This window comes from Orycteropus afer, unplaced genomic scaffold, assembly GCF_000298275.1.
Source record: "Orycteropus afer afer isolate SDZICR_OR568_19922 unplaced genomic scaffold, OryAfe1.0 scaffold00123, whole genome shotgun sequence".
Classification (NCBI taxonomy): Eukaryota; Metazoa; Chordata; class Mammalia; order Tubulidentata; family Orycteropodidae; genus Orycteropus; species Orycteropus afer.
Window position 1 is genome coordinate 6,104,256 of NW_006921710.1, and position 22,940 is coordinate 6,127,195.

The 22,940-nt window shown below is 47.1% G+C and overlaps 2 protein-coding genes across 2 annotated transcripts in view; one reads left to right on the top strand and one right to left on the bottom strand.

The window, feature by feature from the left end:
- Positions 1–17,601, bottom strand: part of SLC25A25 (solute carrier family 25 member 25) — a 31,034-nt gene extending 13,433 nt beyond the window's left edge. The window contains exon 1 of the mRNA XM_007944286.1: positions 17,344–17,601. Within this exon, the coding sequence (XP_007942477.1) occupies positions 17,344–17,601 (258 nt within the window). The remainder of the gene's footprint in view (positions 1–17,343) is intronic.
- A 1,216-nt stretch (positions 17,602–18,817) lies between these two features.
- Positions 18,818–22,339, top strand: NAIF1 (nuclear apoptosis inducing factor 1). Its single transcript, XM_007944293.1, has 2 exons — positions 18,818–19,328; positions 21,867–22,339. Exons 1-2 carry the CDS (start codon positions 18,818–18,820, stop codon positions 22,337–22,339), a joined length of 984 nt encoding a protein of 327 aa, XP_007942484.1.
- Positions 22,340–22,940: the final 601 nt, after the last annotated feature.

The window sequence follows — 22,940 nt, forward strand, 5'->3', positions numbered from 1 at the left end:
GGGAGTGCAGCGTTGGGTCATAAAGCATTTCACCCCTCCTCTGCAATGACTCAGACCCAGGCAGAAATATTAATATGTGAAGGAGCCCTGCCAGCATCCGGCTGCTCAAGCCCCACCCCCCTTCAGACTCGCAAACCTCATTCGCTGTTGTGGCCGCAGTGTCATTTGATGATCAGGTTGCCATGACAGCCCACTGGAGCCGGTTTCCAATGAAACCTGCCTACACTTGGCAATTAGACACACAATGAGCAAAATTCTCTGAGCTTCTGAGAAGACAGCCCCTCAGGATTTGAAAGTTTGAATGCCGCTGAGGGCACCTCCTACTCCAGAGTAATGGATTCCTTCTCCAACTGCAGATTAACTGTAAGACAAAGATAAAGGGAAAGACTGGACTAGTTCCTAGAACAAAGCTCACAGGAACCTGACTCACTAGCAGACATATTTAAACAGGGTTTGTAGGAAACTGAGAAGCCTGAAAACCAGAGTGAGCTTCTCTGTGAGGTTTCTGTGATATTCTGGACATCTCTTCCCGAGAGAAATGATGAGGCCGGGCTGGATCAGCCAGTGATCACAAACCCCAAACACCCTCGGAGAAGACACGGACGGGGAGAAGGCCGCACACCCGCTCCTACCAGCCAATCCCATCTATCTGCTTTCGAAGAGCTCACACTGCCCCGCGTATACCTTTTTTCTTGCTTCAAATCAACCTCTTTGGGTGGCTGGGTGGTTAAAAAACCCAAGTTAAAATCAACAGCTCTCCCCCCATGGCCAACTCATCCCCCTCTTGGGGAGGAGAGCCAAGGGAGGGTCTGGGGCTCAGCTTCTTGGGCCTGCAGGCCAGGAGCTAAGCTGCTCAGAACAGAAAGTCCTGATGTGAGGCAACCCCTGGGAGCCTGAGCAGGCAGGAGGTGCAGGGATGAGTCTGGGAAATGGAACAGTTAATTATTAAAGGCAAAAGTAGGTGATTTTAAAAGGCAGCCAGTTAGTTGAGGCCACAAGGCAAGCCGATCTGTAGATAAAGGTTCAACCACCATTTCTGATCTTGTCTAAAACCGACCTCTAGGAGCACATTAAGAATGCACACCCCAGGCCTAACGTGGACTCTCTAAGACCCCTGACAATCAGGAGACATCCCAGACTAAGGTTCTCAATGTCTACAGGACTGCGAAAGTTGTTGCATCAAAAGGCCCTCCGTACTAGGGACAGAGACATGAAAATTTATTTTTTAAATGTAGCAATTCAATCCCACAAACTGCTTTGGGTACCTACTATGCACCAGACTCTTGTTCCCTCGCCAGCTGATTTTCATCCTGAGAGGGGAGAGAAAATTCTCAATCACCAAAGCTCAGAGGTGAACAAGGCCCCTCGTGCTGGGGGAGGAAAGCCCGCTCCTCAAACTGGTCACATTACCAACTGCTCCCTTAAGGGAAAGGCAGACAGTTCGGCAAAGCTCCCAGCAGATCTGGGTCAAATCTCAGCTCTGCTGCTCCTTAATTGCTTTACCCTGGGCAAATTATTTAACCTTTTCAGCACCTCAATCTCCTCCTCTACGAAACGGGTGTGCTACCACTTACCTTGGCTCTTCTGAGGATTAAATGAGAAAACCCACACAGGGATGGACAAGGCCTTGGTGCTCAGTACAGACTGTGACTGCAGCGGCTGTGGTCATTCTGAGGGGCACCAGCCTCGGCAACTCCTCTCTGACCCAACTCTAGGGCTCCCCTCTCTCCTTCCCAGATCTCCAAGATAAGGCTGGTCCTCCACAGGCCCCAGGCAAGGGGAGTCTGACCTTCAGGACTCACAACAGAGGCTTCTTCCTCCTCACGTCCAGGCAACTGGGTTCACCTTTCAAGGCACTCTATTGTCATCTTAGCTTGGTCCTCCCTGCACTTTAAAGTTTGTCCCACACTTTCAAGTGGCTTCTCGGGGCCACAGTGACAAATCCTAAGGCAAATCTTCTATTGAATTCAACCTTTCCTCCCTGACAGGCCACCCTGGGGTGATCATAACAGGGTAATAAAGAGTTACAGTGATCCCAGAAAGAGATTTGCACTACCCTCCCCCCATACCAAAGTGATTTATTTCAAAGTCCTCCCTTCCTCCCCACACCCCCAGTTTTTCTAGGAAAATGAATCCAGACCAGCTCCTAAACTAGGAGGTCCTCTTAAGGGTGCCATTACCTTAGGAAACTGCTCTGCAGGTCCGACCACCAGCAATATGGTGGGTCTCTTGTCCGTGGCTTCAGCCCTTCCGTTTTGTTTCCCCAGAAAGCTTGACACCTGGTCTCCCTGAGCAGGAGCATGGGTGCCTCTGACTTCGTTCCCTTCTCTGGAGCCTTGGCACCCAGCGCTAGGGAAAAAGCTAGACAGAAAATGCCACAGCATCTGCAACATCACAGAGCCTTGCAAACGCCACCAGTGTGACTGTTCACTTTGGAGGAGGAATGTGACCACAACACCAAGTGTCTCCGGCTACTCAGCTGTTTGGGAAGCTAGCCTGGGGAAGTTCTAAGGCTGGACCCTTCATGCAATGGCTGTTGCCTACTCTTTCAAATTTGCTAGCACTACTGTCGATGGTTCGAGAAGCAGCTCTCTATGAGCCTGGCCGAGGAGCTGGCAACAAGGAGAGACCAGCTGCAGCTTCTGCAATAAAAACTCACTTCTGCAGGTAGATGATGATAAAATGTCTGGCTTTAAAAAAAAAGGGGGTTGGGGGGTGGTAAGTAATAGCCAAACAGACCTCTCCGGAGGTGGCAGCAACTTCGAGCTCCCAATTATTCAGCTGTCCTCGCTCAACTAATGATGATCACCCAGGCCGAGGACCCAAGCATCCAGGCTGCATTCTCACTGCAGCAGGGCCCGGCCAATCACCTCGGCCGACACTACCGTGTTCGTTATTGCAAGCAGCAGCATCCCACCAATCACAGGCACACACTGCCCGACGATTTCCAGCAGGCAGGCAGCCGGCGATTCCGCGGGGAGGTGCGGACCTGCGACCTCCACAAGAGACTCCCACCTCCCGGAATCCATCCTGAGGCTGGCTCCTCAGCTGGGAGCCGACTTCCTACTCTCCACCTGGGCAGCTTCCGGGATGCCATTCACCATCAAGTTTAACAAGATGAAGAGTCCCTGGCAACACTCAGGAGACATCTACCAACACTTTACCTTGTTCCATTATCTAATTTTCTGCAACCATGCCTAATACAATGCATGCTCTAGCACAGCTTAGCTCCTTCTTTTCCTGTGTCTCCCTCTAGACTGTGAGCTTTTCAGAGGCAGGGACCAAGTCAGTCCTTTCTATGTCTAAGACCTAGACCCAGGCACAGGTTAAAGTCTGTAGATTTACTGAGAAACATGATTGTGAATAAAAAGGAATTCATCTCTGGCCATCCGTTTCTTAATTCACGACAGACAAATGCAATGACTACTATCAGAACACCCCTGCCCCCCAAAAAGTGACCCTTTGATACAGAGTTCATAACCATCATTTCAAAAACACAAGCATGTAGAGAGTCTAACAAGTTACCTTGCACTCTCACAGGCTGCTGCAAGAGTACCTGCAACCCCTCCAGAGGGCAATTTGGTTAACAGCTACCAAAATTTCAAAAGCACAAACTCTCTGACACAGCAATTCTACTTTGCACATGTGGGAAATCATATATGTATAATATAAGGAATAATTTGAAATAATCTAAAACTCTTTAAAAGAGGAGGGAAAAAAAAAAAAAAAAAAACCCACTGCCATCAATTGAGACTTACAGTGACCCCCATCAGGTTTCCAAGGCTGTAAATCTTTAAGGAAATAGTTCACCTTCCTCCTACAGAGCACCTGGTGGGTTTGAACCACCACTGACCTTGTGGTTAGCAGCCAAATGCCTTACCACCATGCCACCAGGGCTCACTGCCGTTGAGTCATAGCGACCCCTCCTGGGGTGTCTGAGGCAGTATCACTACAGAAGTAGATTGCCCAATCTTTCTTCAGAGGAGTGGCTGGTGGTTTTGAACCGGCAGCCTTCTGGTTAGCAGTCAAGTGCCTTAGGCACTACGCCACCAGAGCTTCTTTTAAAAGAGGAAGGGGTATATAAATCGTGATACACTTGTACAAGAGAACCCTACACAGCTATTACATATGGTTATGGAATAACCTCAAAATATCTTGTTAAATGAAGAAAGCAAAGTGCACAAATGAGAAGGTACTATAAGGCAATTTATTTCTAAGCTTGTCTCCATGAAGATTATCTCTAGAGAAATCAAAACAAACAAATCCACCCATCAGGTCTGTTCATATCTCATAGTGACCCTTTAGGACAGAGTAGAACTGCCTCATAGGGTTTCCACGGCTGGGAATCTTTACGGAAGCAAACTAGAGTGGCTGGTGGGTTTGAACCATTGACTTTTTTGGCCAAATTTGTTATTCACTATGCCACCAATGCACTATCTCTAGGAGGATTCACCAAGAACTGAAGAGAGGGTTGCTGCAGGGATGAAGGTGTTAACACATCATGAAGGCATAAAATCCTACATGTTCTTGCCTCTAATTACAAAGCTTCAAAATATGTGAAGCAAAAACCAATAGAACTGCAAGAAGAAATAGCTAGATACACAATTATAATGAGATTTTAACCTCTTTCTCAATAATTAATAGAACAAGTAGACACACAAAAATCAGTAAGGGCACAGAAGACTTGAGCAACACTGTCAACTAACTTGACCTAACTGACGTTTACAAAACGCTCCACCCAAAAACAGAATACACATTCTTTTCAAGTATACACAGAACATATTCTTGGCCATAAATTTCAAATTTGAAAGGATTCCATTCATACAAAGTATGTTCTTTGACCACAGTGCAATTCAATTGGAAAGCAGTAACAAAGATATGTGGAAAATCCCCAAATGTTTGCAAACTAAATAACACAATTCTGAATACTCTACAGGTCAAAGAAGGAATCAAAAGGCAAATGAAAAGCTATTCTGAATGGTGTGAAATAGAATATATCAAAATTTGTGGGATGCAGCCAAAATAGAATTTAGCAGGAAATACCTATATTAGAAAAGACAGGTCTTAAATCAATGACCACAGCTTTGATCTTAAGAAAACAGAAAAAGAACAAATAAAATCCAAAGTAAGAAGAAGAAATAGTGTGCTTTATTTCCCTTCAAATCTCCTTTAACCAGCATGACAGAGACCAATGAAAATTTGTTCGATTATATCTTGCCAATATTTTTCTTTTGAAACTCTTTGCCTTGTGCCTTTGATTCCCTTGTGGGCTGATACAGCACACTTTTCTCTTTATACCACAGCATTACATAAGCCAGCAGTATCTGGTAGAACAGTAGTGTTTATTTCGGGTTGCATGCCAATTACAACACAACTGTAACTACACTTAGCTTTCTTGGTATGAGGGACCACCAATATACACAGTTGGTAATGGTAACTTACAAACAACAACAGAACCTGGTCAAGATGAGGTTAATAATCACTTTCAGAAGTAACTAAGAAAATGGATACTTGAAACATAAAATATGGCACAGAGAAAACAAGAGTTTCCAGCAGCCTGGACCCTCAGTGGGAAGTAGTCAAATGACTGGCACATTACCTACTCCAAATCTTATCTTCATGAGCTGCCCAGTGCATAAAAGTCCCTGGAGCATCACACAGGACAACTGGAGATTTCCCAGAGAGTCTTAGAACAAGGATGCAGAGAGAGCTCTGTGACCGATGGCCAGGTCACATGACGCTTCATGTCTCATCATCCACCAGTTTAACCACCCACGAGCTCTCTCTCTCAGAATTATTATTAACGTTCACAAGAGATGCTGTCAGAGGGAAGACTATTAGTTTTCTTTTTTTTAAATGAAGCCAGATTTTATTTGACAAAAAGCCAGACTAATTTTGGCTGATGTGTTTGATAACCTAACTCACTCTGCCAGTTAGGTTATACAGAGGGCATTCTTCATTACTGAGTTACGTTAAATCAGCTCTGAAGTTTTGATCAAAACAGAGATGAAAACAAACGAACAAAAACTTAAAGCATACATACAATATGCCAGAAATTATAGCCTCTGCCACTATTGAACTTATTAGAAATTTTTACATGCCAACTTAAAAATGGGCAAGGAAGCACGTTGTTTTAAAAATTCTCTTAGAGTGGGACAGCAGCAAGTTTTAAAAATCTGTTTTATATATTGATACATGGTAGCACTTTGCTGTTCTATCAGAGGCATGTCTTCAGCAGGTGACAATCAGTGTCTCCACTGAATTGAATCACCTGGCTGAGTCAGATGCTTTGATCCTATGTGTCGCCCTATGGGCAGAGGAGTTTCAGGATGTAAGGCAGGACTATTAAACACCCTCCTGCCCGGGACTCAGTCCACAATTAGAGAATGGAGAGGAGCCAGGCACTTGGCAGAAGTGAAACTAAGGTATTAAAGATGGCAAAACTGCAGTGATGAAAAAGGTGAAATCTATTCCCAAGTAAAGGAGGAAGATGTAGCTTTGGTGAAAACTCCAGTAACTGTGGAAGAGAAAGTGAAGTACAATACATACACAGAAAGCACTCAAAGTCTGTTTATTCCCGGTGAAAAGTCAGGCCTCAGGATCCCAAGTCCAAGGTGAATGCCTATGAACAAAGATGTCTCCCCACTCCCAAAAGAAAGTAAAGTGTATACAAAATGAACCCAACTTTAAGTACAGGATTTTGAAATGTCACGTGTAAGTTACAGTTCTGCGGAACCAAGATGTGGTACAGACACAGAGTAATTTCTCTTTTTTTTCCTGTGCTCATGAGAACATGATTCTCTTCCACATGTGCCAAGTGTAAAGGGGGTGGGGAGAATACAGTATTGAGGCCAGCGTGTAAAAACCCAATCCCCTAAAACGATCTAAACTTCTCAGCCAATCCAAAACTGCTCCAACAATGCTTACAGGCTGCACCTATTTGTGGCAGTCACTTCCCCCTCCCCCTTCCCTTCTCCCCAAACTACCAGATTTGTTATTCAAGCAACCTTCCATGTCTTTAGTTTCTTAAAACTGCCTCCAGGATCTCCCTCTGAAGCTGAGATTGGCACAAACACAGCTTGTCCCAGCTGCCTGCTCGGCGCTGCAGGAGGACTACGGAGGAAGGAGCCTGAATCAGGGGGTGAAACCCAGCCAGCAGCTGCCTGTAGCAAGTCAACATCAGAGCTCCTCCTGGGGTGAGGGGTGGTTGGAAGAATTCTGCGCAAGAATAGGGCTCTACCATGCCAACACTCAGAAAACAATTCAGAAAAAGAGCTTTTCTGCTACGGAACTCTCTCTCTCCCTCAGGTCCTATTTTGACCTCTTACACAGATTAGGTAGGAAGGGACTCCAGCAAACAGAATTTACCGAAGATGTGATGAAAGAAGGAAAAAAGTTAATTGTCACTGAGCAGGGTTGTAGGGCCCTTTCCTTCCCCCTAAGCTGCCCCCTCCAATGCCGCCTCTTCATGGCCCTGAACACACACTTTCTTCTGTCTGGCTTATAAAATGTGGGGCCTGAACTGACAAGCCTTGAAAACCTTACTACTAACATTCTAGGGATTCATGCTCAATCCGAAGGCATTAACCACAAGCAACAGCAGGTTTTAGCCATTCGGGATAGAGAAGGGGCCAACAAAGTTGATTAAGGTGGGTAATGTGGTTGGTTTCAACCAACAGGGCTTTGGAATTGTGTCAGGGCTACAGACAAAGATTCAGCAAACAGTTTGTTCTTACTCTTGGTGATCCACGCTACTGTCTCCCTACTTTTTCCTTTTTGCACCACTGGCATTTAAAAGGTTTTTCAGAGTTTTCTCACATAATGTAGGCAGTTTGCTTTGTGTTTTGGTAAAAAGAGTTACATCAGACCCCAGGAGGGCTGCAGGAAAGGAGTGAGGTCAGGAGCATCCCTGAGGCTTCAAAGAAGCACCAGCAGGAACAAAGGCAGTGCCATCTTCAGTTTCTCTGATTGACCCTTAGGATGGTGGTGCCTCACCTCCTTTTCAAGCTCCTGGGAAAACCCAGCCAAGAATCGGAAACAGATAAGGAGCCCCTTAAATCACTGTCCTACCTTTGTTATTCATTTATTTAAAGGAAGGTGAATCTTTAAGATAGCAACTTTTTTTTTCAAGGCATGGTTGTCTTTTTGATCCCCTATTTAGGAATAGAAGGAACTCTGGTAGCAAGAACAGTGCCTAAGAGATCTCACTGCTAACCAGAAGGCTGGTGGTTCAAACCCACCAACCACTTCAAGGAAGCAAGACTGGGCATTCTACTTCCGTAAACATTTACTGCCTTGGAAACCGATGGGGGTCGCTATGACACAGCAGTGGGTTTTGTTTGTATTTAGGAACAGTGTAGGACCCCTTCAGTCACTGTTTCCTGAGCACCATCAGAGGTCTTAAAATGCTGAGCTGGTGTTGAGCTCAGATGTCAGTGTCATAAACTGTTAAAATAAATGTCGCAAAGTTTTAAGGGCAAGTTGTTTCTATAGCCATGGAAGGGAGCAGGCAGGGTGTGGTGAGCTAACTTGGCAGAGTTAAACTCCTGGGTGGCTGCGCTGGCTCTGCCTTCACCGGGCCCAACCTCTCTGAGCCTCAGTTCCACTTCTGCAAAATAAGGCATTTAGTGAAATCATCACCAAAGGTTTTAACTAACCTCTACTTGAACCTTTTCTGCCATCCATTCTCTCAACTTTAAAGACAATTCTGTATTTGAAGAAAGACGATCCATGGCTTATGAAAAGGTCAACAGGTTTGCAAATTAGTGCTCACCAGGGCCCCTGGGAGAGCCTGTTTCAGTAGAAGACGACACTTATGACCTCTGTGCAAATAAAATGCCCCTACTACTTCAACAACTTCTTAGAAATCTCATGCCACCAGGGCTTATTTTTTGCTTTTAATCTTCCTAATGTCTACAGAGGAGCTCTGGGGATGTAGTGATTATACCATTCGACTTCTAACTAAAAGGTTGGCAGTTCAAACCCACCAGCCACTCCATAGGAGAAAGATTAAACAGTGTGCTTCCATAAACATTTGTTGTTGTTAGGTGCTGTCAAGGCATCTCACAGGGACCTCAGTGACTTTATGTATACCAGAATGAAACACTGCCCAGTCCTGTGCCAGTATAAAGATTTCCATGGGAATGTTGTGGACCAGCTCTACTCTGTCCAAAAAAAGGTGACTATGAGTCAGAATTGACTCGATGGCAATGAGTTTGATTTTTTTTTGGTTTAATGTCTACAGAGTCCCTGGATGGCACAGATGGTTAAGTGCTCAGTTAAGCCAGAGGTTGGCAGTTGGAACCCACAGAGAAGCACCGTGGAAGACAGGCCTGGGGATCTGCTTCCAAACTCAGACCTGAGAGCTCTACGGAGCACAAGTCGACTCTGCAGACCCTGGGTTCATGGGGTCAGAATCACGTGATGGCGGCGACCTCCATCTACAGGGGCCAGGCTTTCCCAAACCCACACTCTCCTCCCGAACTGCCCAGGGTCCTCCTGTCTTGGTTGCTGATGCAAGACTGTGTTCCACCTGGGGGCTACGCACCCTGCGTCACCGACTCCTCTAGGTTCTGTCCTCCCTTGCACTTCGCTTTTCACCTCAGCAATCTGGGAGAAAATGGAGGTGTTTCTGACCAATCTTGGGCATCTTATTTTCAAAGAATCAATGGGGGAAAAATAAACTATGTACTGAACTTGTGTCAAGCTCTTTATATACTTATTATAATTTAATGCACACGATTTATGAAGTAGGTATTCATACCACCATGTTTTTGGGAAGGAAAGAGAGACATTACTCAGTGTCACAAAGTGGGCAAGTGGCAGAAACAATATTTGAACTTAGGTCTGTACCACGAAGTCTGTACTCTTGATCTCCATGGTACACACCTCAGATGAGGGAACCCTGAGAGGTGTGGATAGCATAACATGTGACAAACGGATGAAAGCATCTGTTTTCAAAAGCAACAGAGACAACAGGAATTTAAGACAGCCATTTTCACATACGTGAAGCACCCCTGGACTCTAATCTCCTTTTTATGTTGCTCCAGAAGGTAAACCTGACACAAATGGTAGCAGTTACAAAGACAGAGCTCTGTCAGACACAACAAGAACTAACAATGATTGCTACGCGGCCACAATGGAATGGGCTGGATGACCGTCTGCCAAGAATGCCACAGGAGGAATGAGCCCTACATTGGGTAGCAGGCTGGCCCACGATGCCCACTGACCCTTCAAAGTCTAAATTCGAAGATGCTGCTAAATTCACAGAAGTGTAATAGGAAATGGTGAAAAATGAAGTCTGTCCAGACTTAGTAACAATACTACTCCGATCTAAGTATAGTTTAGCTCACTGAATTCATCTCACAGCTGTACTCAGCTGGACTGGAGATGAATACCAGCAAAATATTTATTCTTCTCATTCCCCTGTGGTTCCTGTGAGACTTCAATAATTACTGACTCTTTGAACATCAACTGAGGCTTCAGATCAGGCCAACTCTTGGTGTCTGTCTTCTTACACAGTCCAGGGATCAGGGTACCTGACCCTACCGTTCCCTGTTGTCAACTATTTAAAAAAAAAGTCTTCTAGTTGATTGATGACAATTACTTGGAGGCAGGAAGCAATTTTACATCAATATAACAATTTTACATCAATATAACAATTTTACAATATAACAATTTTACATCAATATAGCACATGAATTAAATCCAATCAGCAAAAAAAACTTTTTTTTCCCCCTTTTCCTAACGGGCTATTAGGAGCTCTGGTGGTTCAATGCCTTAAGGTATTGACTAACCACTGACTGCTAACCAGAAGGTTGGTGGTTCAAACCCATCAACCACTCCATGGAAGGAAGATGGGGCAATTTACTTCCATAAAGATTTACTGCCTTGGAAACCCAATGGGGGTCATTATTAGTCAGAATCAACTCCAGGGCAGTGGGTTTGGTTTTTCAGTTTAATGGGCTATTATATTACATTAAATGATGTCCATCTCTTTTCTATGACAAAGGCTCTTTCTTTCTTATATTTTTTGTTCAGTCCAACTATTCTGGAACCATCCTCCCTACAAATGGCCAAATGTTAAAAAGTATAGAGTTCAAAAGGAACAAAACTCAAAATCATAAAAAAGACCAGGTTTACTGGTCTGATAGAGCCTGGTAAGACCCCGGAGGCTATGACTCCTAGTTACCCTTTGGGTCTGGAATTGAATGTACGCCCATGGCTTCCAGCCATATGACAGACAGGCATATGGGGTCAACATTTACATCAGGTAGATACACTCCTTAGAACTATCAATCATGGGAGAACAGAAGGGCAGTGTTTGCACAGGGAAATAGCTCAGGGGGCAGGAATGCATAGGAAAGAAGGACACAGAGAAGAGGTAACCACAGGGAAGAAGTAGAAGAGAGCTGTTACATTGTGAGGAATTGCAGTCAATGTCATGAAACAAATGTGTATGAACTGCTGTATGGAAAATGAATTTGCTCTGTAAACTTTCACCCAAATTGCTTTTTTTCTTTTTTTAAAGTATAGAGTGCAACACATCTGTCTAATTGAGCAATACCAGCTTGATATTACGGATCCTCCATTCAATTCATTCATGTCAACAGGGATTGCCTGCAGTGGTTAAAACAGTAGTGCTAACCAAAAGGTCCTTCGAGCCAGAAACAAACCAGCAACCAGCAACCTAAGGAGCTCTGGTAGCGTAGTGCCTAAGGCATTTCCAGAAGGCTGGGCAATCTACTTCCACAATAATACCACCTGGGGAACTCAAGGTGGGGTCACTAGGGGTCCACTGGAGACAGCACATAACAACAACAAACAAAAGGTGGGCAGTTTGCTTCAAAAGATTTCTAGACTTGGAAACCTTCTGGGGTGGGGGTGAGGTGGGGGTGTGTCTCCAAGAGTCAGAACCACCTTAAAGGCAGTGGGTTTAGTTTTTGGAGCTCTGGTAGCATAGTGCCTAAAGGTACTTGACTGCTAACCAGAAGGCTGGAGGTTCAAACCCACCAGCCACTCCTTGGAAGGAAGATGGGGCAATCTACTTCCGTAGTGATACTGCCTCGGAAACCCAAGGAGGGTCACTATGAGTGGGGTCTGACTTGACGGCACATAACAACAACAACAACAGCTCAGGTCAAAGAAAGGATTAGGGCAGGGCACATTCTCAGGTTTTCAGTTTATATGGCTCAGGTCAAGGAGAGAATTGGGGCAGGGCTGCATTCTCACTGACTGGATAATCTCTGGATAATCTTGAAACATATCCTTTGAGGAAGAACAAAGAAGGTCCAAAACAGATCTCTTGTCTTTCTTCTCCAAAACACCCACCACTCTCTTCATGCTCCTCAAACAACTGGTATAAAGATGAGTGGACCAGGAAGCAGAAGGTGGTTCCAATTCATTGTCTGCCTTAGTGGTCAAATGATTTCTGAGGTCGTTCCATCATCTTTTTAAACCCCTATCCTCAGCCTTGGGCTTCAGCTCTGCTCCTGCTCCCGGCCCACTGAAACTAGAGGCTTTTCTTCACTCAGACAGCTGCTGGCTGCTGAGACTGCCAAGCCCAAGATTAATAAGTAAGAAGGCACTGTCCCGATGTTACCAAACCACACGGCAGGCCATTATTAATTCAAGTCCATTTTAAGTCCCAAGGTCGGCAGAGCATGGCAGGCTGCTGAACAACGACACGGCTACATGCAGGGTCCAAGCGTGCCATAAGCTAGAGACCTTTCCCAAGGCTTCTCCTTATATACAGGAAGCAGACCACATCCCAAAGGCAGCTACTCAGCTGCTTGTGGTAGATCCCACCATGGAACTGATTGCCAGTCTCATCATGGGGAATAACTACCACTACTAGCTGCCCAGCCACTCAACCAGGCCCAGCCAAGTTGACATACAAATTTAACTACCACAGTGCCTATGCAAGCTCAAGCCATATTACTGAAGTGTCTGAATCAGGAACCTCAACGAGGTGGACTGACACAGTGGCTGCAGTTGATGGGCTCAAGCACAGCAAGGATCATGAGGATGGCGCAGGACCAAGCAGCGTTTCGTTCTCTTGTACAGTGAGTCGCTGAGTTGGAGCTGACTCACGGCACCGAACAACAACAAATCAGCAGCCTTAACCACAGCATTATCTACAATCCTTATGTGCATCAAACACCAGTCCTGCAAGAGAGCCCACTCTCCACAAGTCTCAGCTAAAGGGACAACTACTTACAAGTAACACAGCTTGCTCTCTTCCTCTAATTGGCTGGGAGAATTCTAACCTATGTTTCAAGACAAAGATTCTGTTTGGTCACATGAAAATGCCTTAAATAGGCAATGCTATAATTAGCTCTGGCTGAAGTTGCAACTCCCAAAGTCACTACCAGTGTCGTCATCTTTTTTCTTTCTTTAATAAACCCTTTCCTTCTTTTGTCCCAGGACAGGCTTCTTACTCACATGCCCAAAGAAAATTTTCCCTGGCTGGCTGCCATGGGTTTCTCTGCCCATTTCCATTTTAAGTAACTTTTCTTTGACTATTCCAAGCTCTGCAACAAAGGCAGATGTTAAAACTTGCTGGATTATTTATAAAGAAATCTTGACCTAGGCTGCTGGAAGCAAGCAGGAGGATTTGTGCAGTCCCGAGGCCCAGGCTCACCCACCTCCCCCTGACAAGCACTCACAATTAATTACTATGCAAACCCTAGCATCTCAGATTGGTTCTCTGAGTCACAGGAAGCAGCTTCCAAAGCGTGAGGTGTTTCTCAACATCTATTCTCAAGGCAGATGATCCATTTTGAACTGAAGGGCCCCCAAATTCTCTTTTAGCTCTTGCTACTTCGGCAATAGTGGCGAACTTGCTGCTAAGCAGAAAGTTGCAGGTTCCAGCCTATCCCGTGGTACCTTTAAAGAAAGGGCTGGCCATCTACTGAAAAATCCGCTATTGAAAACCCTAGGGAACACAGTTCTGCTCTCCTGACACACATGGGGTTATCGTGAGTTAAAATCAACTAGAACGTAGCTGGTTATTTCTACACAACTAGAGCACTGCTTTGTCTGCAGGTAGCTAATACTGGTACTACTTCAACAGGAAGTGATATGGTAGCACCAGAGGCAGGGTGTCTTCCTGTTGCCCAGTTATTGACAGAAAGGCAGATTCTCTCTCTAATACTTCAAAAATTCACCATAGGACTAACTTGTGCTTCTCTACAAACTAAAAAAAAAAAACAAAACACCAAACTCACTGCCATCAAGTTGAATCCGCCTCATAGCGATCCCTCCTTGGGTTTCTGAGGTGGCATCTCTACGAAAGTAGATTGCCCAGTCTTCCTTCTGAGGGGTGGCTGGTGGGCTAGCCTTTTGATTAGCAGTCACATGCCTTAGGCACTAAGCCACCCGAGCTCCTGTACAGGTATAATAAACTAATAAAATGGATCATTCCTAATCTCTCCTTAAGTGGTATGGTAATGTAGTTTGTCCCAAAGCTGAAAAAGTTATAGGAAGAGTTCATACTAAATCTACAGACCAAAAGAATAAAAAAAATGTTTTATATTATAAAACATGAGTCTATGGTGTGATGGATCACTTTTACGGTCTTTCAACTCTCACCAAATGGTTGGGTGTGGCTATGCAAATAAGGTGTTACGGCCTACCAACTGATTGGATAACTTGTTAATAATGCAAATAAGGTATATGGCACCATTGGGAGTAAAACTCAAACTCATTGCCAACAAGGTGGATCTGACTCATAGTGACCCCTCCTTGGATTTCTAAGGAGGTATCACTACGGAAATAGACTGCCCAACCCTCCTTCCAAGGAGGGGCTGGTGGGTTTGAACAGCCAGCCTTCTGGTTAGCAGTCACCACGCAAATAAGGTGTATGAAACCCTAACGAAAGGACTGGTCATTTTTATCATCCTCGTAAGCTTAAAAGGAGCCATTCCAAGCACAAATGGGAGGGTGTGGGGTGTGGAAAGGATCTTATTACCACCAAGAAGAGATGATAGTGCAATGTGTTTTTTAGACCTGGGCTCCTTACACTCAGAACCTCCTAGACCCAGAAGACACAGAAAGAGAGAGCTGTGACACCAGAGATGGTATAAGATAGTGAGAGGCAGTGGCTGTGGTTGTGGTCGATTCTCCTTACCCCTCGTGAAGAACTGGGAGATAGGCATGAGATGGTGCAGCAGGCTTCCTGGTCCACAGAGTATGGTGGTTACAGTGGGTATGTGACCCACGGAGCAGAAAGCACTGAGCATCTTTGGGCCAAGGCTTGTTGGTTGAGTAGGGTACCCCCAGGCATTTACTGGGGGAGCTAAAGAGCTTTTTAACACTCGCCCGAGTAAGGCAGAGGCCAGGCCTAGGGGCCAAGAGCCAGAGAGAGAGAGCTGCCTACGGGCATTGCTGCCCTGATCAATGATCTGTATCCTGAGTGGAGTCATTACTGATCTTGCATTGTAATTTGCTATTTCTCTAAGAAATTCCATAACTGAGAATGGTCTGTGAGTTCTGTGTGGCCATCATCCACTGCAATGAATTATCGAACCCAGCAGAGAAGTAGAGAGTGCCATGGGGGGACGGCTGGCATCAGAATTAGTGAAAAGGTCGGAGAGAGGAGGTTTGTTTGACCTCTTCCTCATAGGAATCAGGCTTGGGCTGTTGATCTTGATTCTCCTTATCCCTTGTGAAGTTAGAAATCAGCCACCCACATGCCACTATTTCTTTTACAGTCACAGAGTCAAAGATTTAGGGTCAGAGTAACTCCAAGGTGGCAGGTTCCGTTTGGTTAATCAAAAGGCTTCCCCTTTCAACACTGGAAAGAAAAATGATCACTTTCTCCTTATTTGCCCTTAGAACATTGTGACTCCAGCTGCTGTACAAAGTGTGGTATAAACATTAATACACTCCCACAGCCAGATGCCCTCAATGTGAACAGTGGCATATGCCAAGTAGGTAGGTTTATAAAAGCAGATCCATACCCTCCTGATCCCCTAAGTACATACAAGCCCCTGAGTTTAGCCTTGCTATCTTTCCAAGCAATTTCTCTATGGGGAAACATCTAGCTCACACCATTTTGTGTAAAACTTACTTTTTTAAAAAAAAATTAAAGCTTATCACTACATCTTTTGGACTTCACCCAACAAGTCTATCTTGCATAGTGTTACCTTTGGTCTTCCTGGCTGATCCTAAGTAGGTTCATTATCTTGAATGTGGATCCAAGATTTCTTGGACATGAGTTAAAAGCACCTACATACACCCACCCAACCAACAAATTGGTTTAATTCACTGGCGTTTTATCAGAAGAGTTTTTCATACTTGGCCTTAAGTGGCTCTCTAATTATTCTATGTACAAATGGATCAAACCAACAAACTAAGAAGAGAAATACGTTAGCTTTTGGTAGTCCTACTTCAGGTTGTAATCAGGCTAAACTGTGATAAATTAAATACTTGGGGGAGAGCAGCTATAGCTAAAAGGCAGACAGAAACACATACTATAAGAGACAAGGGGAAGAAGCAGCCGGTGCTCCAAGTTCTTACACAAAAAGGACAACACTTCTCTTTCTGGCAGTTCCAGAAATGGCCATTTCTTCACAAACACCCCTGCCCCAGAACAAAACTAACAATCTCCCTCTTTCCTAGAACTTCCACTTTTAGGAAGATTTTCCCCTCAAATTCTTTCATTCCATCTACAGTACAATCCTGCAAGGGATGATGGTCCCATTTTCTGGATAAGTATGGCAAGGGGGTGAGCCTGAAATCACGAGCACTGTCAGTTCTCACCACCCACATTGTCACAGATCTGCCTGAAACCCCAGTTCCCATTTTCTCCCACTCCCACATACTTCTGAGAGGAACCAGCTCACCACCCACGGGTGGCATGGAAACAGAGGGAAGGGAGGTGCTGCTGGAGACATGTGGATGAACCTGTCAATGCAACGGGAGCATCTAGCTTGGCCTTGAAGTCAGGAGGTGAGGAAGGTGGATTCCTGAGACTTGCCCTTCTCACGCTTTGTGGATAGCCAAGACAGGAAGGGATTTTTGCCGATCAGAAGGCTTAGAGGGCACCAACCTATACCCACGAAGAGCCTTTCTCCTTAGCCCAAGCACTCACAGAAGTCAGGAAGGAACTCCATTCCCACCAGGACACAAATGGGCTGTCTGTGTCAGTAAGGGGACACTATCCTTCTGAACATTAGGGGTCCCACCCAGCTCAAGGGGCAGTCCAGCTAGACCTGCCAAGCTCCAAGGTGCTGTCTAAGACGCCTGGTCGTCCCGACCTGTCACCAGGCCCTCCTGGAGATGCCGGAAGGCAGCAATGGGGCCCCTTGTCCGCCCGCGCGGACGGTGCGTGCCACCTACCCGGAGCTCGCCCTCGGTGCGATGCAGTCCCAGGCGCCGAAGCCCCACCGCCAGGTCGTTGACACACAGGCCTCCGTCGCGGTTGACGTCAAGCGTCTGGAAGAGACTCCACAGGCGCAACCGGTGGTCCGGACCCCCGCAGACGGCGCCGCCGCACGGGTCCCCTATAGACGCAGGCGACGAGGCGGAAGACGAGGCGGCGGCGGCGGCGTCCGGCGGCGGAGAAGCCACGCAGCGGCACAACACACTGCTAACCATCGGGCGCGAGGCAGGGGCGACGGGCGCGGGACCGGGGCGACAGGCGAGCAGGCAGAGCGCGGAAGTCACGCCGGGTATTCTCACACCTCGGGCGCGGGATCCCAGATGCCGGCAAGCTGGGGGGAGGGGCTGCTTCCGGGAGCCCCGCCCCGCCGCGCGCTCACTCGCTGACCACGCCCTCGGGCTCGCCGCCGGCCAGTCACAAGCCCGAATGGCGACCGGGGCGGAGCTGGACGCCGGGCGGAGCCTACCTAAGGGCGGCCCACGCGACGCAGGTCTACCGGATCAATGGGGAGGGCGGGGCAATGCTGGCTCAGCCTGGGACCAATTCAAACTGAGGGAATCGTGGATTGGCTGAAGCGGGCCGACGAGAAGAAATCACGCAGCGATAGGTAAAAGTCAATGATTGGCAGGCAGAAGGCCCCGTGTCCAATTTACATTGAGAAACGCTGTTTAGATTGCGGTATCATAAGGCTAGAAGGAGGGCTTGGGTACGGAAAAATCGTAAATCTACTATGGGTAACAGGATTTGTGTGAGCACCAGTTATGAACTGCAGAATTCGCGTCCTTGGGTGGCATTAAAAAATTGGCCAATGGCTCAAGCCCGAATGCACCAAATATCCTCAGGAGGCTAGGTTTTGCTGGTCTAACTCCCTAAACCACCAATAAAATAGCTGATTTTAACGGCTTAATAGTCGTAATACTGATGATTGAATGACAGAATGATTTTCCAATGGACGTGAGCAAGAGCTGGATGGGCGGAGCGATCTGTAGCGACAGACATTCCTTGAGACCAATGATCAGGCTAATTCCATTAAGTAGGCGGGCTTTTTTCTTCATTTGAACGACTAACCAAAAGAACCAGTGATCGACCTGATCTTTGCGCCGCTACCAACCGGCAGGGTGGGTTCCCCTGGAGAAGAGCTGGGAGGCGGGAAGATGGGAAGTGGGCGGATCACCGCATACCCCGGCGGAAGAGGCAGATTCAGGAAGCCATTACGCAGCTGGCTGCCTGTGGCTGGGCCGGTCAGGGCTGGGCCCTACGCACTTTGCGTAGCAAGAGGGGTTACCAAAGGCCTGGTACTTGGCCTTGGGCAAGCCCGGTATATCCCCTGTAGGGGGAGTGGGTGAGGGGCGTGGCTGAGGAAGAAGAGAAAGGAAATTAGGGCGGTTGAGGGAATTATAATTTAGTTTAAAGGAAGGGAGAGGAAAGGCCATGGCCGTCCCAGCCAAGAAGAGGAAGATGAACTTCTCTGAGCGGGAGGTGGAGATCATCGTGGAGGAGCTGGAGCTGAAGAAGCACCTGCTGGTGAACCACTTCAACGCCGGGGTCCCTCTGGCCGCCAAGAGTGCCGCTTGGCACGGAATCCTGAGGAGGGTCAACGCTGTGGCCACCTGCCGAAGGGAGCTGCCCGAGGTCAAGAAGAAGTGGTCTGATCTCAAGACCGAGGTCCGTCGCAAGGTTGCCCAGGTCCGGGCAGCTGTGGAAGGTGGCGAGGCCCCTGGGCCCACTGAGGAGGATGGAGCTGGTGGGCCTGGGACAGGTGGTGGCAGTGGTGGTGCTGGCCCAACTGTAGCCCCTGTACTGCTATCCCCCATGCAGCAACGCATCTGCAACCTGCTGGGCGAGGCCACCATCATCAGCCTGCCCACTACTACAGAGATCCACCCTGTGGCCCTCGGACCCACGGCCACTGCAGCCGCAGCCACGGTCACCCTGACACAGAGTGAGTGACCTCTCCTGCTCAGTTTGGCATACATAAATGGGAAGGGTCAGCAAGAGCTGGGACAACCTGGGGAAGTTTGGCTGCCAAGGGTCAAAGGTCACATGGTCTTGGAAGACCACAGGTCCTTTAAGAGCTTACCAGACATAAGTGATCTTGTTCTCTTTGGGATTTCCTCAGCATGTAGTCTGGACTTCTGATGAGCTGGACAGCTTTCTACTGTGTTTTGCCACCATTTATGTTCATGACTTTATCCTCATTTGCTGAACTGTGTGGTATTTGAAGACAGAGACCATGTCTATATCTCCATAGGAAGTAACACAGGGTGTGGCACATAGTAGGCAGTCAGGACCTATTTGTTGAATGATTGTTGTTGTTGTTATTTGCCGTCTAGTCGGCCCCGACTCATAGTGACCCCCTCCTTGGGTTTCCGAGGCAGTATCACTACGGAAGTAGGATTGCCCATCCTTCCTTCTGAGGAGTGGCTGGTGGGTTTGAACTGCCAGCCTTCTGGTTAGCAGTTAAGTGCCTTAGGCACTATGCTGCCAGAGCTCCTGTTGAATGATTAGATGGAAATAATAATGCCCAAGTGGTACATCATTTCTGGACAAAGGTCATCTGTTTTCAGTGTGTGAACATTCATCAGACACTACTGTGTCCTTGGGGAACTTCATGGTTCCTGCTGATACTCTACTCATTCATTCATCAAACATTAGTACTTATTTTGTGCCAAGCCCTGTGCTGGGCCCTGGGATTACCAAGGTGTTTAAAATAGAGGCAAGTCATATTCTAGTCGGACAGATAAGATACACAAATGAGTAACTGCACTGTCAGTTGGGAAAACATAAGAACTCAGAAGAGAAAGAGGTATTCTAGCTGGAGAATTCCATTGGGGGTGGGGGGAATACAGTTGATGTTGGCTTTGAAGGATGTAGAAGATTAAGCTTCCTCACATGCTGGGAGGCCCAAGCAGCCTACTTAGAATCCTTTCAAAGGTTCTCAGCTATGAACAACAGAATTTGGCTCAGGCTGCATTTTTTATTTCAGATAAACATTTGTGTTGGTGACTCTTTACTTGTTTGAGATGGGCTATGAACTGTATCAACCAGTGAGTCTCTGTGGGACTTGGGAAAATTGGGTATATATGAGTATCATCACCCCCACAGTTGCTGATAGAAAGGTGTCATTTCTCAGTTATATTTAGGTGGGAAAAGGAGGACAAACATTGGTTTGTTACTGTACCAGTTGCTGTTTTGGGATAGGAAGGACCTTTAGGTATCCCAGTGACCAAGGTGATCAGGAAGACAGTGAAACACGTACCAGGCACTTTTGCTGCTCTTGCCCCACTTCTTTTCTGCTTGTCGACAAGGGATGTGGAGATCAAGAAAGCACCAGATGAAGCAGGGCTAGTCTGGCTGCAAAGAGCTTGTGTGGAGTGCCTCACACGAGATGCCTACTGTGGGTCCCACTCTGGGAAGTGTGTTGGCTTTATTAGCTAGAAGCAGCTCAGTGGGATGATAAGGAGCATGTTGGACTCTGATGTCAGGAAGACTTGGTTTGCGTCCTGGCGCTGCTGAATTAGCCGTGTGACGATAAGTAAGTCACTCTATGCATCTGAGTCTGTTCCTCATCTCTGAAAATGGAGATGACGGTAACTACTTCTTGGTGTCATTATGAGGCATCATTGAGCTGAGTATAAAGGGCTTCACTCAGTGCTTGTCACATAGTCCAAAAAAACCAAACTCACTGAGTCCATTCCGACCATAGCTACCCCCTTTGGGTTTCTGAGGCGGTAAATCTTTATGGAAGTAGATTGTCCAGTCTTCCTTCTGCGGAGTGGCTGGTAGGTTTGAACTGCCAACCTTCTGGTTAGTGGTCAAATGCCTTAGGGAATGGTTAAGTTGCTGGCTGCTAACCAAAAGGTTGGTGGTTCAAACCCACTAGCCCTTTTGAGGGAGAGAGAGATGTAGCAATCGGCTTCTGTAAAGATTACAGCTTAGGATGTGAGGCAATTCTACTCTGTCCCAGGGTACCTCTGAGTTGGGATCGATTCAATCGCAATGAGTGTCACATAGTAGGTGCTCTAAAATTGTTGTTGGTATCATTATTAGCATCTTTGCTTTTGTTAGACCTAAGGCTGACTCTTTGCTTACCAAGTAGATTAAGATTCTAATTCGAAATCCCTTGGATTCTAGATTGATACATGAATAGCTATAAAGCCAGGGAGGCCTGAATTCCCCTTTGTCTCTCTCTGTTGTTGTTATGTGCCTTCAAGTCAGACCCGACTCATAGCGACCCCTCCTTGGGTTTCCAAGGCCGTATCACCATGGAAGTAGATTGCCCAACCTTCCTTCTGAGGAGTGGCTGGTGGGTTTGAACCGCCAGCTTTCTGGTTAGCAGTCAAATGCCTTATGCACTATGCTACCAGAGCTCCCTTGTCTCTCTCTAGGACAGAGCTTAATGGCCTTCTCATTCCATGTGTCCAGTTTTACTCCTTCTAGAAAATGACCTGTGTCTGCCTTTGCTCTTTCTTCCCTGCAGTCCCCACTGAAACCACCTATCACACTCTGGAGGAGGGAGTGGTAGAGTATTGCACAGCCGAAGCTCCCCCACCCCTGCCAGCCGAGGCCCCCGTGGAGATGATGACCCAGCACGCAGACACGTCAGTCAAGCCACAAGCACTCAAGAGCCGTATCGCCCTCAACTCAGCCAAGCTGATCCAAGAGCAGCGGGTCACCAATCTACACGTGAAGGAGATCGCCCAGCATCTGGAACAGCAGAATGACCTCCTACAGATGATCCGCCGCTCCCAAGAGGTGCAAGCCTGTGCCCAGGAGCGCCAGGCCCAGGCCATGGAGGGCACCCAGGCAGCTCTGAGCGTCCTCATACAGGTCCTTCGGCCCATGATAAAAGATTTCCGCCGCTATCTGCAGAGCAACACACCAAACCCTGCTCCAGCCTCTGACCCTGGACAGGTGGCCCAGAATGGCCAGCCAGACAGCATTATCCAATGAGGGCAGGGGTCAAGCCAGCTCTCTGTTGTGATTGGATGAAACCTCTGGGGCCTTGTAAGTGGGTTCTGTGATTGGCCTTGGGCTAGGGCCAGCCACATGGACAGCTGCCTTTTGGTGGACGTTTGGGGGCCTGGTGTTTCTGTGAAATGCAGGAGATTGGGAAGAGGAACGTGTTGGGCTTCTGGGACCCAAACTTTCTTAACCCTCTAGCATTTGAGTTGAAATTGCTAAAAATTGGCAGATCAGTTAGCTGGGGAGTCCAAGCCCTGGTGATGGGACATACATATGTTGCCATGAGCCATGGCTGGTGAGATGACCCAGACTTGGTCAAGGACAGCTGTAAGGAAGGCTGTCACTGGAGGTACTCTCACGGCAGGGGTCTGTGCTGAGCCTCTCCACCCCCGCCCCAGGTGCCATCATCTGGAGTAAGACTGTGTCATTGGTGCTGGTAGTAGCATAATATCTTTCTCCCTGTGGAGGCAGAGTGACAGAGGAAACGCTACCCTTTTCTCCTTCTCACTGTGCTTCAGTTCTCAGGGGACTTTAGTTAATGCTGTGTTTTTGCCTCCCACCCCTGGGCATGACAAGAACCTTGTTAGTG